The sequence below is a fragment of the Catharus ustulatus genome, chromosome 31 (assembly GCF_009819885.2).
Source record: "Catharus ustulatus isolate bCatUst1 chromosome 31, bCatUst1.pri.v2, whole genome shotgun sequence".
Lineage (NCBI taxonomy): Eukaryota > Metazoa > Chordata > Aves > Passeriformes > Turdidae > Catharus > Catharus ustulatus.
The window spans coordinates 1,393,211-1,407,142 of NC_046251.1; the positions used below are offsets into that span (position 1 = coordinate 1,393,211).

At 51.4% G+C, this 13,932-nt stretch overlaps 1 protein-coding gene across 1 annotated transcript in view; it reads left to right on the plus strand.

Annotated features, from left to right (window-relative positions):
• Positions 1–13,932, plus strand: part of ESPL1 (extra spindle pole bodies like 1, separase) — a 68,055-nt gene that overhangs the window by 36,753 nt on the left and 17,370 nt on the right. Inside the window, exons 19-24 of the mRNA XM_033083096.1 lie at positions 429–1,646; positions 3,255–3,545; positions 4,449–4,716; positions 4,799–4,885; positions 8,883–9,096; positions 10,806–11,071. Coding sequence (XP_032938987.1) covers positions 429–1,646; positions 3,255–3,545; positions 4,449–4,716; positions 4,799–4,885; positions 8,883–9,096; positions 10,806–11,071 — 2,344 coding nt within the window. The remainder of the gene's footprint in view (positions 1–428; positions 1,647–3,254; positions 3,546–4,448; positions 4,717–4,798; positions 4,886–8,882; positions 9,097–10,805; positions 11,072–13,932) is intronic.

Below are 13,932 nucleotides of genomic sequence, written 5' to 3' on the forward strand. Positions count from 1 at the left end.
TGGGGAGGGGGGATAGGGGTGATTGTGGGAGTGGGGACAATTCTGGGAGTGGGGTCAGGGGTCTGCAGGGTGATTCTGGGAGTGGGGACAATTCTGGGAGTGGGGTCAGGGGTCTGCAGGGTGATTTTGGGAATGGGGACAATTCTGGGAATGAGGACAGGGGTCTGCAGGGTGATTTTGGGACTGGGGACAATTATGGGAATAGGGTCAGGGGTCTGCAGAGTGATTTTGGGATTGGGGAAAATTCTGGGAATGGGGACAGCTCTGGGAATGGGGTCAGGGATCTGCAGGGTGATTTTGGGAATGGGGACAGCTCTGGGAGTGGGGACAATTCTGGGAATAGGGTCAGGGGTCTGCAGGGTGATTCTGGAATTGGGATCAACTCTGGGAATGGGGATAGCTCTGGGAATAGGGTCAGGGGTCTGCAGGTTGATTTTGGGAGTGGGGACAGCTCTGGGAGTGGGGTCATGGGTCTGCAGGGTGATTTTGGGACTGGGGACAATTCTGGGAGTGGGGACAGGGTCAGGGGTCTGCAGGGTGATTCTGGCAATGAGGTCAGGGGTCTGCAGGGTGATTTTGGGGATGGGGACAATTCTGGGAGTGGGGTCAGGGGTCTGCAGGGTGATTTTGGAATTGGGGACAATTCTGGGAATGGGGACAGCTCTAGGAATAGGGTCAGGGGTCTGCAGGGTGATTTTGGAATTGGGGACAATTCTGGGATTGGGGACAGCTCTGGGAGTGGGGACAGCTCTGGGAATAGGGTCAGGGGTCTGTGGGGTGATTCTGGAATTGGGGACAGCTCTGGGCACAGGGACACCATCAGGGATGGGGACAGGGATCTGCAGGACCCCTCTGAGAACGGGGACACCATCAGGAACCCCTCTAGGACCAGGGACACCCTTGGGGACCTTCCTGGGGACAAGAAAATGCCAGACCCCTCTGGGAATGGGGACACTTTTGGGGACAGGGATCAGCTGGTGCTCTCCAGGGATGGGGACACCCTCCAGGGCCACCCCAGCCACGGTGCCACCTTTAGGGACAGGGCCCTGTCCCCCCCAGGCCCTCTGGCCGAGCTGGTGGCCGCTGCCTTCTCCACCCTGGCCCAGCAGAGCCTGCCCAGTCCCTCCCAGTCCAGCCCAGTTTGGGACCAGGAGCTGGAGCGGGGGCTGACCCTACTGGGCTCCCAAAGTCCCCCCGTGGCCGGCCTGGGGGTGGCCATGGCCACTCTGCTGCTGGCCAAAGCTGTGTCCACCCTCAGCCACGTGGCCACCACCCTGGGCCGCTCCATGGATGATATCCTAGCCCAAGCCTGGACCCCAAAACCTCAAAAACCCCAAAAATCCCCCAAAGCTCCCCCCAAAACCCACAAAGCCCCCAAAACCAAAACAACCAAGACCCCCAAAGTGAAACCCCCAAAATTTGGGGACGTTTTCACACTGGGGGATTCAGAGTCTGAGGTGCCCCCCATCGTGCTGAGGCCTGGGGGGGTCTGTACCCCCCACCCCAAATCTGGGGTGGCCCCAAAATCGCTGCTGGGGCTCAGGACCCCGTTCACCATCTTCAGCGAGGAGCCCTCCCCACCCGGGGGCGGCTCCCGGATCCGCAGGGCCCCCAAAATCCCAGCCAGGGTCAAGTCCAGGATCAGGGTGAGTTTGGAGGATTTGGGGAGGGGGATTTGGGGGGGTAAAGATATTTGGGGGGAATGGTTGGGAAGGGAAATTTGGGAGGGGGAAAGGATTTGAGGGTGGGATTGGGAGGAGAGAAAGTTTGGGAAGGGGAATTTGGGATGGAAATTTGGGGGGAAATGGTTGGGGAGGGAAAGTTTTGGTAGGAAATCAGGAGGAGGGAAAATTTGGGGAGGGAAATTTGGGAGGGAAATATGGGAATGAAAATTGGGGTTGGAAATTTGAGGGAACAAGGATTTGAGGAGGGGAAATTTGGGGAGGGAAATGATTGGGAAGGAAAATTTGGGGGGAAATCAGGAGGAGGAAAAGTTTGGGAAAGGAAATTTGGGGGAAGTGGTTGGGAAGGGAAATTTGGGATGGAAATTTGGGGGGAAATGGTTGGGAAGGGAAATTTAGGGGGAAATCAGGAGGAGGGAAAATTTGGGGTTGGAAGTTTGGGGGAAATCAGAAGGAGGGAAAATTTGGGAAGGGAAATTTGGGGGGAGGTTTTGGAATGGAAATTGGGGTTGGAAATTTGGGGTTGGGAATTTGGGGGGAAGTGGTTGGGAAGGGAAGTTTAGGGGGGAAGTTTGGGGAGGGAAAGTTTGGGAATGGAAATTGGGGTTGGAAATTTGGGGGGCAAAAATTTGAGGGGTGGGAATTGTGAGGCAGGGAAATTTGGGAATGGAAATTGGGGGGACAAAGTTTGGGAATGGAAATTGGGAGGAGGGAAAGTTTGGGGATGGAAATTGGGATTGGAAATTTGGGGGGCAAAAATTTGAGGAGGGAAATTTGGGGGTGGAAATTTGGGGGGAAATGGTTGGGAAGGGAAATTTGGAGAGGGAAAGTTTTGGGGGGAAATCAGGAGGAGGGAAAATTTGGGAAGGGAAATTTGGGGAGGGAAATTGAGGTTGGAAATTTGAGGGGCAAAGATTTGAGGGGAGAATTGGGAGGAGGCGAAATTTGGGAATGGAAATTTGGGGGGGAAGTTTGGGCAGGGAAAGATTGGGAATGGAAATTGGGGTTGGAAATTTGGGGGGCAAAGATTTTGAGATGGAAAATTGGGGGTCAAAGATTTGAGGGGGGAATTGGGAGGAGGGAAAATTTGGGAATGGAAATTTGGAGGAGAAAGTTTGGGAATGGAAATTGGGGTTGGAAATTTGGGGGTGGAAATTCGGGAATGGAAATTTTGGGAATGGAATTTTGGGAGGGAAATCAGGAGAAGTTTGGGAATGGAAATTGGGGTTGGAAATTTCGGGGGGGGACAAAGTTTAGGGGGACTGAAAAATTGGGAAGAAAAGTTTTGGGGAAAAAGTTTGGGAAAAACTTGGGAAGGAAAATTTGGGTGGAAAAGCTTTTGGAGGGGAAAGTTTGGGAGGAGAGGAAAAGTTTTGGGAAAGGAAGAATATTTGGGAGAGAGAATTTTGGAGGAGAGGAAAATTTTGGGGGACAGAAAAAGTTTATGGGGGAAACTTTTGGTGAGGAAATTTTGGGAGAAGAAGGAAAATTTTAGGGGGGGAAAAACTTTGACAGAGTGAGGAAAAATTATTTGGGAATGAAAATTTTGGGTTTTTTCACCCCCTTTTCCAGGTGACTTTCAGTGACAGCGACTCTGAGGAGCCCCAAATTCCCCCAGATCCCCCCAAAACCACCCAGAAAAAATCCTGTGCCCAAAAATCCCCCGGGAATTCTCCGGGAATTGGGGCCCGGCTGCGGCGGGGGCGGCCGAGGAAGGAGCTGGGGACCCCCAAAAAAAGGGAAAAGAGGGAAAAAATGGGGAACAACCCCGAGGAAAATCTGGGAAAGAAGGGAAATGACATCCCCCAAAGGGCTCTGGAAAAGAGGGGGAAAAGGGGAAACCCCAAAATGGAAAGTGTGGAAAAGAGAGAAAATCCTAAAATGGAAAATGTGGAAAAAATGGGAAATCCCAAAGTGGAAAATCTTGAAAAAATGGGAAATCCCAAAATGGAAAATCTGGAAAAACTGGGAAACCCCAAAATGGAAAAGAGGGGAAGAAGGGGAAACCCCAAAATGGAAAATGTGGAAAAGAGAGAAAATCCTAAAATGGAAAATGTGAAAGAAATGGGAAATCCCAAAATGGAAAAACTGGGAAACCCCAAAATGGAAAATCTGGAAAAGAGAGAAAATCCTGAAATGGAAAATGTGGAAGAAATGGGAAACCCCAAAACGGAAAATCTGGAAAAAAGGAAAAACCTCAAAATGGAAAATCTGGGAAACCTCAAAATGGAAAAACTGGGAAGTCTCAACATGGAAAAGAAGGAAAAAAGGGGAAAACCCAAATTAGAAAATGTGGAAAAAATGGAAAACCCCAAAATGGAAAATCTGGAAAAACTAGGAAACCCTAAAATGGAAAATCTGGAAAAGAGAGAAAATCCCCAAATGGAAAATCTGGAAAAACTGAGAAACCCCAAAATGGAAAAACTGGAAAAGAGAGAAAATCCCAAAATGGAAAATCTGGGAAACCCCAAAATGGAAAATCTGGGAAATCCCAAAATGGAAAATCTGGAAAAACTGGGAAACCCTAAAATGGAAAATCTGGAAAAACTGGGAAACCCCAAAATGGAAAATCTGGAAAAGCCCAAAATGGAAAATCTGGAAAAACTGGGAAACCCCAAAATGGAAAATCTGGAAAAGAGAAGAAATCCCAAAATGGAAAATATGGAAGAAATGGGAAACCCCAAAATGGAAAATCTGGGAAACCCTAAAATGGAAAAACTGGGAAGTCTCAACATGGAAAAGAAGGAAAAAAGAGGAAACCCCAAAACAGAAAATCTGGAAAAAAGAAGAATCCCCCAAACAAAAACTTCAACAAAGAAGGAAAAACCCCAAAAATCTCTGGAGCAGAAGGAGAACAGAGGCCCCAGGAGGGAGAGGAGGGAGAGGGGAAAAGCCCAAAGTGGAATTTTGGAGGAAAAGAAGAACTGGGAGTTGGAATTTGGGGATTTTGAGGAGAGGGATCCCCTGAGGGCCGTGGAGGAAGAGGAGGAGGAGGAGGCAGAAATGAGCTTTGAGCTCCCCCCGCTGCCCCCAGGTGAATTTGGGGGGGATTTTTTCACCTTGCTGACCCCAAATTTGGTTTTTTTCACCCCAAAACTTCGCCCCATCTTTTGCAGGTGGGGTCAGGGAGGGAATTCCAGGAGTTGGGGACCAAAGGGATCCCCCAAATCCAGAGGGGATCCCCCAAAGCTCCACCCAGGACGGTGAGAAGCTGGGGGTGGGATTTGGGGTGGGGGATTTGGGGGATTTGGGGTTGGAGTTTGGGGGATTTGGGGTTGGGGTTTGGGGGATTTGGGGTTGGAGTTTGGGGGATTTGGGGCATTTGGGATTGGGTTTTGGGGGATTTGGGGTTGGGGGTTTTGGGGGATTTGGGGTTGGGTTTTGGGATGGATTTTTTGGAGGATTTGGGATTGGAGTTTGGGGGATTTGGGGTTGGATTTTGGGGTATTTGGAGCTGGTTGGGGGTTGGATTTTGGGGGATTTCGGGTTGGGGGATTTGGGGTTGGGTTTTGGGGGATTTGAGGTTGGATTTGGGTCTGGTTTGGGATTGAGTTTTGGGGGGATTTGGGGTTGGAATTTGGGGGATTTGGGGTTTGGGGGGATTTGGGGTTGGGGGATTTGGGGTTGGAGTTTGAGGTATTTGGGGTTGGATTTTGGGGGAATTTGGGGTTGGGTTTTGGGGAATTTGAGGTTGGATTTGGGTCTGGTTTGAGGTTGGAGTTTGGGGTTGGACTTGGGGGGATTTGGGGTTTGATTTTGGGGATTTGGAGCTGATTGGGAGTTGGAGTTTGGGGGATTTGGGGATGGATTTGGGTCTGGTTTGGGATGGATTTTTAGGGGGGTTTGGATGTGATTTGGGGTTGGATTTTGGGGGGTTTAGAGTTGGATTTTGGGGGATTTGGGGTTGGATTTTGGGGGATTTGGGGTTGGGTTTTGGGATGGATCTTTAGGGGAGTTTGGGTCTGATTTGGGGTTGGAGGTTGGGGGATCTGGAGCTGATTGGGAGTTGGATTTTGGGGGATTTGGGTTTGGAGTTTGGGGGATTTGGGGATTTGGGGTTGGGGGATTTGGGGTTGGATTTTGGGGGATTGGGGGTTGGAGTTTAGAGGATTTGGGGTTGGGGTTTTAGGATGGATCTTTAGGGGAGTTTGGGTCTCATTTGGGGTTGGAGTTTGGGGAATTTGGAGCTGTTGAGGTTGGATTTTGGGATGGATTTTTAGAGGGTTTTGGTGCAGATTTGGCGTTGGATTTGGAGGGATTTGGGGTGGGAATTTGGAGGATTTGGAGTTGGGTTTTGGCGGGTTTGGGGTTGGATTTGGGTCTGATTTGGGGTTGGATTTTTAGGGGGTTTGGATGTGATTTGGGGTTGGAGTTTGGGGGATTTGGGGTTGGAGTTTGGGGGATCTGGGGTTGGGGGATTTGGGTCTGATTTGGGGTTGGATTTGGGTCTGATTTGGGGTTGGATTTTGGGGGATTTGGGGTTGGATTTTTAGGAGAGTTTGGGGTTGGATTTTTAGGGGAGTTTGGATCTGATTTGGGGTTGGAGTTTGGGGGATTTGGAGCTGATTTGGGTTGGATTTTGGGATGGATTTTAGGGGGGTTTGGGATATTTGGGATGGGAGTTTGGAGAATTTGGGGTTGAATTTTGGGCGATTTGGGGATTGGAGTTTGGGGGATCTGGGGTTGGAGTTTGGGGGAATTTGGGGTTGGGTTTTGGGGATATTTGGGTTTGGGTTTTGGGGGATCTGGGGTTGGATTTGGGTCTGATTTGGGGTTGGATTTTTAGGGGGTTTGGATGTGATTTGGGGATGGATTTTGGAGGGGTTAGAGTTGGATTTTGGGGGATTTGGGATTGGAGTTTGGGGGATTTGGGGTTGGAGTTTGGGGGATTTGGGGTTGGAGTTTGGGGGATCTGGAGCTGATTGGGAGTTGGAGTTTGGGGGATTTGGGGTTTGGGGGGATTTGGGGTATTTGGGGTTGGAGTTTAGGGGGATTTGAGGTTGGATTTTGGGGGATTTGGGGTGGGGGGTTGGGGGATTTGAGGTTGGATTTGGATCTGATTTGGGGTTAGATTTCTAGGAGGGTTTGGATCTGATTTGGAGTTGGAGTTTGGGGTTGGATTTTGCATTTGGGGTTGGATTTTGGGGGATTTGGGGTTGGATTTTGGGGGATTTGGGGTTGGGGGATTTGGGGGATTTGGAACTGGTTTGGCTTGGATTTTGGGATGGATTTTTAGGGGGATTTGGTGCAGATTTGGGGTTGGAGTTTGGGGGGATTTGGGATTGGGATTTGGGGGATTTGGGGTTGGATTTGGGTCTGATTTGGGGTTGGATTTTTAGGGGGATTTGGATGTGATTTGGGGTTGGAGTTTGGGGGATTTGGGGTTGGGGGATTTTGGAGGATTTGGGGTTGGATTTGGGTCTGATTTAGGGTTGGATTTTTAGGGGGATTTGGGGTTGGATTTTTAGGGGAGTTTGGATCTGATTTGGGGTTGGAGTTTGGGGGATTTGGAGCTGATTTGGGTTGGATTTTGGGATGGATTTTTAGGGGGATTTGGGATATTTGGGATGGGAGTTTGGAGAATTTGGGGTTGGATTTTGGGGGATTTGGGGATTGGAGTTTGGGGGATCTGAGGTTGGAGTTTGGGGGAATTTGGGGTTGGGTTTTGGGGGATTTGGGGTTGGATTTTGGGGGATTTGGGGTTGGGGGATTTGGGGTTGGGGGTTTTGGGGAATTTGGAGCTGGTTGGGGTTGGATTTTGGGATGGATTTTTAGGGGGATTTAAGGCTGATTTGGGGTTGAGGTTTGGGGCATTTGGGGTTGGATTTTGGGGGGATTTGGGGTTGGATTTTGGGAGATTTGGGGTTGGGGGATTTGGAGGATTTGGGGTTGGATTTGGGTCTGATTTGGGATTGGGTTTTGGGGGGATTTGGGGTTGGATTTTGGGGGATTTAGGGTTGGATTTTTAGGGGAGTTTGGATCTGATTTGGGGTTGGAGTTTGGGGGCATTTGGGGTTGGGGTTTGGGGATATTTGGGTTTGGGTTTTGGGGGATCTGGGGTTGGATTTGGGTCTGATTTGGGGTTGGATTTTTAGGGGGTTTGGATGTGATTTGGGGTTGGAGTTTGGGGTTGGACTTGGGGGGGATTTGGGGTTGGATTTTGGGATGGATCTTTAGGGGAGTTCGGGTCTGATCTGGGGTTGACCAATGATGACTCTGTCCCCAGGTGTCCCCTGTCCCCATTTGTCCCCTCCCTAGACGTGGTGTGGTCACTAGACACTGTCCCCAGTGTCCCCAGGTGTCCCCTCACTGCAGGCTGTGTGGTCACTGGACGCTGACCATTGTCCCCTCTGTCACCACTGACCAATATCCCCTCTGTGTCCCCAGGTGTCCCCTCCCTGGACACTGTCCCCACTGACCATTGTCCCCTCTGTCCCCAGGTGTCCCCTCCCTGGACACTGACCATTGTCCCCTCTGTCCCCACTGACCATTTGCCCCTCCCTGGACACTGACCATTGTCCCCTCTGTCCTCTGTGTCCCCACTGACCATTGTCCCCTGTGTCCCCAGGTGTCCCCTCCCTGCAGACTGTGCAGTCACTGGATGTTGTCCCCACTGACCATTGTCCCCTGTGTCCCCAGGTGTCCCCTCCCTGGACACTGACCATTGTCCCCTGTGTCCCCAGGTGTCCCCTCCCTGGACACTGACCGTTGTCCCCTGTGTCCCCAGGTGTCCCCTCCCTGGACACTGACCATTGTCCCCTCTGTCCCCAGGTGTCCCCTCCCTGGACACTGACCATTGTCCCCTCTGTCCCCACTGACCATTGTCCCCTCCCTGGACACTGACCATTGTCCCCTCTGTCCCCACTGACCATTGTCCCCTCCCTGGACACTGACCATTGTCCGCAGGTGTCCCCTCCCTGCAGACCGTGCAGCCACTGGATGTTGTCCCCACTGACCATTGTCCCCTCTCTGTCCCCATTGTCCCCAGGTGTCCCCTCCCTGGAGGCCGTGCTGTCACTGGACACTGTCCCCTCTGTCCCCACTGACCATTGTCCCCATTGTCCCCAGGTGTCCCCTCCCTGGAGGCCGTGCTGTCCCTGCTGCGCCAGGCGCTGGCCTGGCTGTGTCACTGTCCCCACTGACCATTGTCCCCTCTGTCCCCACTGACCATTGTCCCCTCTCTGTCCCCATTGTCCCCAGGTGTCCCCTCCCTGCAGGCCGTGCTGTCCCTGCTGCGCCAGGCGCTGGCCTGGCTGTGTCACTGTCCCCCAGGCTCTCTCTATGCCCAGCTGTGCCAGCTGCTGGCCCTGGCCCTTGGGGACAGGGACCGTGTGGCCACCGCGGGGCTGCTGGCAGAGTCCCTGAGTGTCACCACGCGCCACCAGCTGCTGGCCATGGTCCATGGCAGGGCACGGTGAGTCACAGTGTCACCTGGCCTGTGACACCGTCTGTCCCTGGGCTGTGTCACCTGGGCTGTGTCACCTGTGCTGTGTCCCCATCTGTCCCTGTGCTGTGTCACCTGGGCTGTGACACCGTCTGTCCCTGTGCTGTGTCACCTTCCCTGGGCAGTGTCACCTGTGCTGTGTCACCTGGGCTGTGTCACCTGGGCTGTGTCACCGTCTGTCCCTGGGCTGTGTCTCTGTCCTGTGTCACCTTCCCTGTGCTGTGTCCCCATCTGTCCCTGTACTGTGTCACCTGGGCAGTGTCACCTGGGCTGTGTCACCATCTGTCCCTGTGCTGTGTCACCTTCCATCGCTGTCCTGTGTCCCTGTCCACTGTCCCCATCCCTGTCCAGTGTCCCTGTCCCCTTCCAGTGTCCCTGTCCTGTGTCCCCTTCCAGTGTCCCTGTCCTGTGTCACCTTCCCTGTCCTGTGTCCCCATCTGTCGCTGTGCTGTGTCACCTTCCATCCCTGTCCTGTGTCCCTGTGCTGTGTCCCCATCCCCATCCAGTGTCCTTGTCCCCTTCCACTGTCCCTGTCCTGTGTCACCTTCCCTGTTCTGTGTCCCCTTCCTGTGTCACCTTCCTTGTCCTGTGTCCCTCTGCTGTGTCCCCATCCCTGTCCAGTGTCCCTGTCCCCTTCCAGTGTCCCTGTCCTGTGTCCCCTTCCAGTGTCCCTGTCCTGTGTCACCTTCCCTGTCCTGTGTCCCCATCTGTCCCTGTGCTGTGTCACCTTCCATCCCTGTCCTGTGTCCCTGTCCACTGTCCCCATCCCCATCCAGTGTCCTTGTCCCCTTCCACTGTCCCTGCCAGTGTCACCTTCCCTGTCCTGTGTCCCCATCTGTCCCTGTGCTGTGTCACCTTCCATCCCTGTCCTGTGTCCCTGTCCTGTGTCCTTGTCCAAGTCCGTGTCCCCTTCCAGTGTCAGTGTCCCTGTCCTGTGTCCCCTCCCAGTGTCCCTGTCCAGTGTCCCTGTCCAGTGTCCTTGTCCCCTTCCATGTGGACACCCACCCCCATCCTTCAGCCCTGCAGTGTCCAATCCAATGTCCCCATCCCACTGTCCCTGTCCCCAAATCCCTATCCCAAATCCCCATCCTAAATCCTCATTCCCAAATCCTCAAACCCCCATTCCTAAAATCCCTGTTCCCAAATCCCATTCCCCAATCCCTGTCTCCAAATCCCCAATGCCCATTCCCAAATTCCACTCCTAAATCCCCATTCCCAAATCCCCTGTCCCCCAATCCCCAATCCTAAATTCTCATTCCCAAATCCTCAAACCCCCACTCCCAAATCCCATTCCCCAATCCCCCTCCTAAATCCCCACTCCCAAATCCTCATCCCAAATCCCTGTCCCTGTTCCTAAATCCCCATTCCCAAATCCCCGTCCCCAAATCCCCATCCCCAAATTCCCATCCCCAAATCCCCATCCCCAAATCCCCAAACCCCCATTCCTAAATCCCTGTCCCCAAATTCCCATTCCCAAATCCTCATCCCACATCCCCCACCCCAAGTCCCCAAATCCCCATTCCCAAATCCCTGTCCCCAAATCCCCAAATTCCCATTCCCAAATCCCCACTCCCAAATCCCCAAATACTCATCCCACATTCCCCACCCCAAATCCTCATCCCAAATCCCACTCCCAAATCCCCAGCCCCACCTGAAGGGATTTTGGGGTGACCCCACAGGAAGCAGAGGAAAGCGACAGCAGCAGCCAGAGGTGACACCGGAGGTGACACCGGAGGTGACACCGGAGGGGACATCTCAGATCAGCTCCAGGGCCTCTCCCTGCAGGATTCCCAAAATTCCCAAAATCCCCAAGAGGATTCCCAGCACTCCCAGCACTCCCAGTCCCACCTGGCCCAGCTCCAGGAGCTTTTCCAGTTCAGCTCCTCGGGGTTGGGGCCGGAGCAGCGCGAAAAGTTCCAGGAGCAGCTGCAGAGGATTCCCAGCGGTCAGTGCGGGGTGGGGATGGAAAATCCCAAATTTCCCCTGTGGGAAATCCTAAATTCACAGTGTGGGATTGGGAAATCACAAATTCCCAGTGTGGAGATTGGGAAATCCCAAATTCACAGTATGGGGATTGGGAAATGCCAAATTTATGGTGTGGCAAATCCCAAATTTCCAGTGTGGGAAATCCTAAATTCCTAGTTTAGGGATTGGGAAATCCCAAATTTATGGTGTGGGGAGTGGGAAATCCCAAATTCACAGTGTGGGAAATCCCAGTGTGAGGATTGGGAGATCCCAAATTCCTGCTGTGGGAAATCCCAAATTTCCAGTTTGGGGGCTGAGAAATCCCAAATTCCTGCTGTGGGAAATCCCAAATTTCCAGTTTGGGGATTGGGAAATCCCAAATTCCTGTTGTGGGAAATCCCAAATTTCCAGTGTGGGGGCTGGGAAATCCCAAATTTCCAGTGTGGGGGCTGGGAAATCCCAAATTTCCAGTGTGGAATGGGAAATCCCAAATTTCCAGTGTGGGAAATCCCAAATTCACAGTGTGAGGATTGGGAAATCCCAAATTCCTGCTGTGGGAAATCCCAAATTTCCAGTGTGGGGGTTGGGAAATCCCAAATTTCCAGTGTGGGAAATCCCAAATTCCCAGTATGGGGAATGGGAAATCCTAAATTCCCAGTTTGGGGATTGGGAAATCCCAAATTTATGGTGTGGGGACTGGGAAATCCCTAATTCTCAGTGTGGGAAATCCCAAATTCCCAGTTTAGGGGTTGGGAAATCCCAAATTCCCAGTGTGGGGATTGGGAAATGCCAAATTTCCAGTTGGGAAATCCCAAATTTCCAGTGGGGATTGGGAAATCCCAAATTCCCAGTGTGGGGATTGGGAAATCCCAAATTCCCAGTGTGGGAAATCCTAAATTCCGAGTTTAGGGATTGGGAAATCCTTAATTTTCAATTTGAGGGCTGGGACATCCCAAATTCCTGGTGTGGGAAATCCCAAATTTATGGTGTGGGGATTGGGAAATCCCAAATTTATGGTGTGGGGATTGGGAAATCCCAATTTATGGTGTGGGGATTGGGAAATGCCAAATTTTCAGTGTGGGAAATCCCAAATTCCCAGTGTGGAATGGGAAATCCCAAATTTCCAGTGTGGGATTTCCCAAATTCCCAGTGTGGGATTGGGAAATCCCAAATTCACAGTGTGGAGACTGGGAAATCCCAAATTCACAGTGTGGAGACTGGGAAATCCCAAATTTCCAGTGTGGGAAATCCCAAATTCCCAGTTTGGGGAATGGGAAATCCCAAATTCCCAGTGTGAGGATTGGGAAATCCCAAATTCACAGTGTGGGGAATGGGAAATCCTAAATTCCCAGTTTGGGGATTGGGAAATCCCAAATTTATGGTGTGTGGACTGGGAAATCCCGAATTTCCAGTGTGGGAAATCCCAAATTTATGGTGTGGGGACTGGGAAATCCCTAATTCTCAGTGTGGGAAATCCCAAATTCCCAGTGTGGGGTTGAGAAATCCCAAATTCCCAGTGTGGGAAATCCTAAATTCCCAGTTTAGGGATTGGGAAATCCCTAATTTTCGATTTGAGGGCTGGGACATCCCAAATTCCTGGTGTGGGAAATCCCAAATTCCCAGTGTGGAATGGGAAATCCCAAATTCCTGGTGTGGGAAATCCCAAATTTCCAGGGAGGGAAGTCCCAAATTTCCAGTGTGGAATGGCAAATCCCAAATTTCCAGTGTAGGAAATGCCAAATTCCCAGTGTGGAATGGGAAATCCCAAATTCCCAGTGTGGGAAATCCCAAATTTCCAGTGTGGGAAATCCCAAATTTATGGTGTGGGGATTGGGAAATCCCAAATTTCCAGTGTGGGGATTGGGAAATCCCTAATTCTCAGTGTGGGAAATCCCAAATTCCCAGTTTAGGGATTGGGAAATCCCAAATTCCTGGTATGGGGATTGGGAAATGCCAAATTTCCAGTTGGGAAATCCCAAATTCCCAGTGTGGACAGGAAAATCCCAAATTCCCAGTGTGGGAAATCCTAAATTCCCACTTTAGGGATTGGGAAATCCCTAATTTTCAATTTGAGGGCTGGGACATCCCAAATTCCTGGTGTGGGGATTGGGAAATCCCAAATTCCTGCTGTGGGAAATCCCAAATTTCCAGTGTGAGGATTGGGAAATCCCAAATTTTCAGTATGGGGATTGGGAAATCCTAAATTTATGGTGTGGGGATTGGGAAATCCCAAATTCCCAGTGTGGGAAATCCCAAATTCCCTGTGTGAAATGAGAAATCCCAAATTCCCAGTGTGAGGATTGGGAAATCCCAAATTCCCTGTGTGAAATGAGAAATCCCAAATTCCCAGTGTGAGGATTGGGAAATCCCAAATTTTCAGTGTGGGAAATCCCAAATTCCCAGTGTGGGGATTTGGTGACCTGGGATGGGGTGGGAATGGTTGGAGTTTGGCCTGGAATGGGATTTGGGGTGATGGGTTTGGAATTTTGGGGTGATGGATTTATTTGGGGTGATGGGATTTGGAGTGATGGGATTTGGGGTGTCCCACAGGGGTCACTGTGGTTTGAGTGATGGGATTTGGGGTGATGGATCTGGGATGATGGATTTGGGATTTTGGGGTGATTGTGAAGGGATTTGGGGTGATAATGATGGGATTTGGGGTGATGGATTTGGGATGATGGTGATGGATTTTTTGGTGATGGTGAAGGGATTTTGGGGTGATGGATTTGGGGTGATGATGATGGATTTGGGGTGATGGATTTATTTGGGGTGATGGGATTTGGGGTGATGGATTTGGGATGATAGTGATGGATTTGGGGTGATGGTGATGGATTTTGGGGT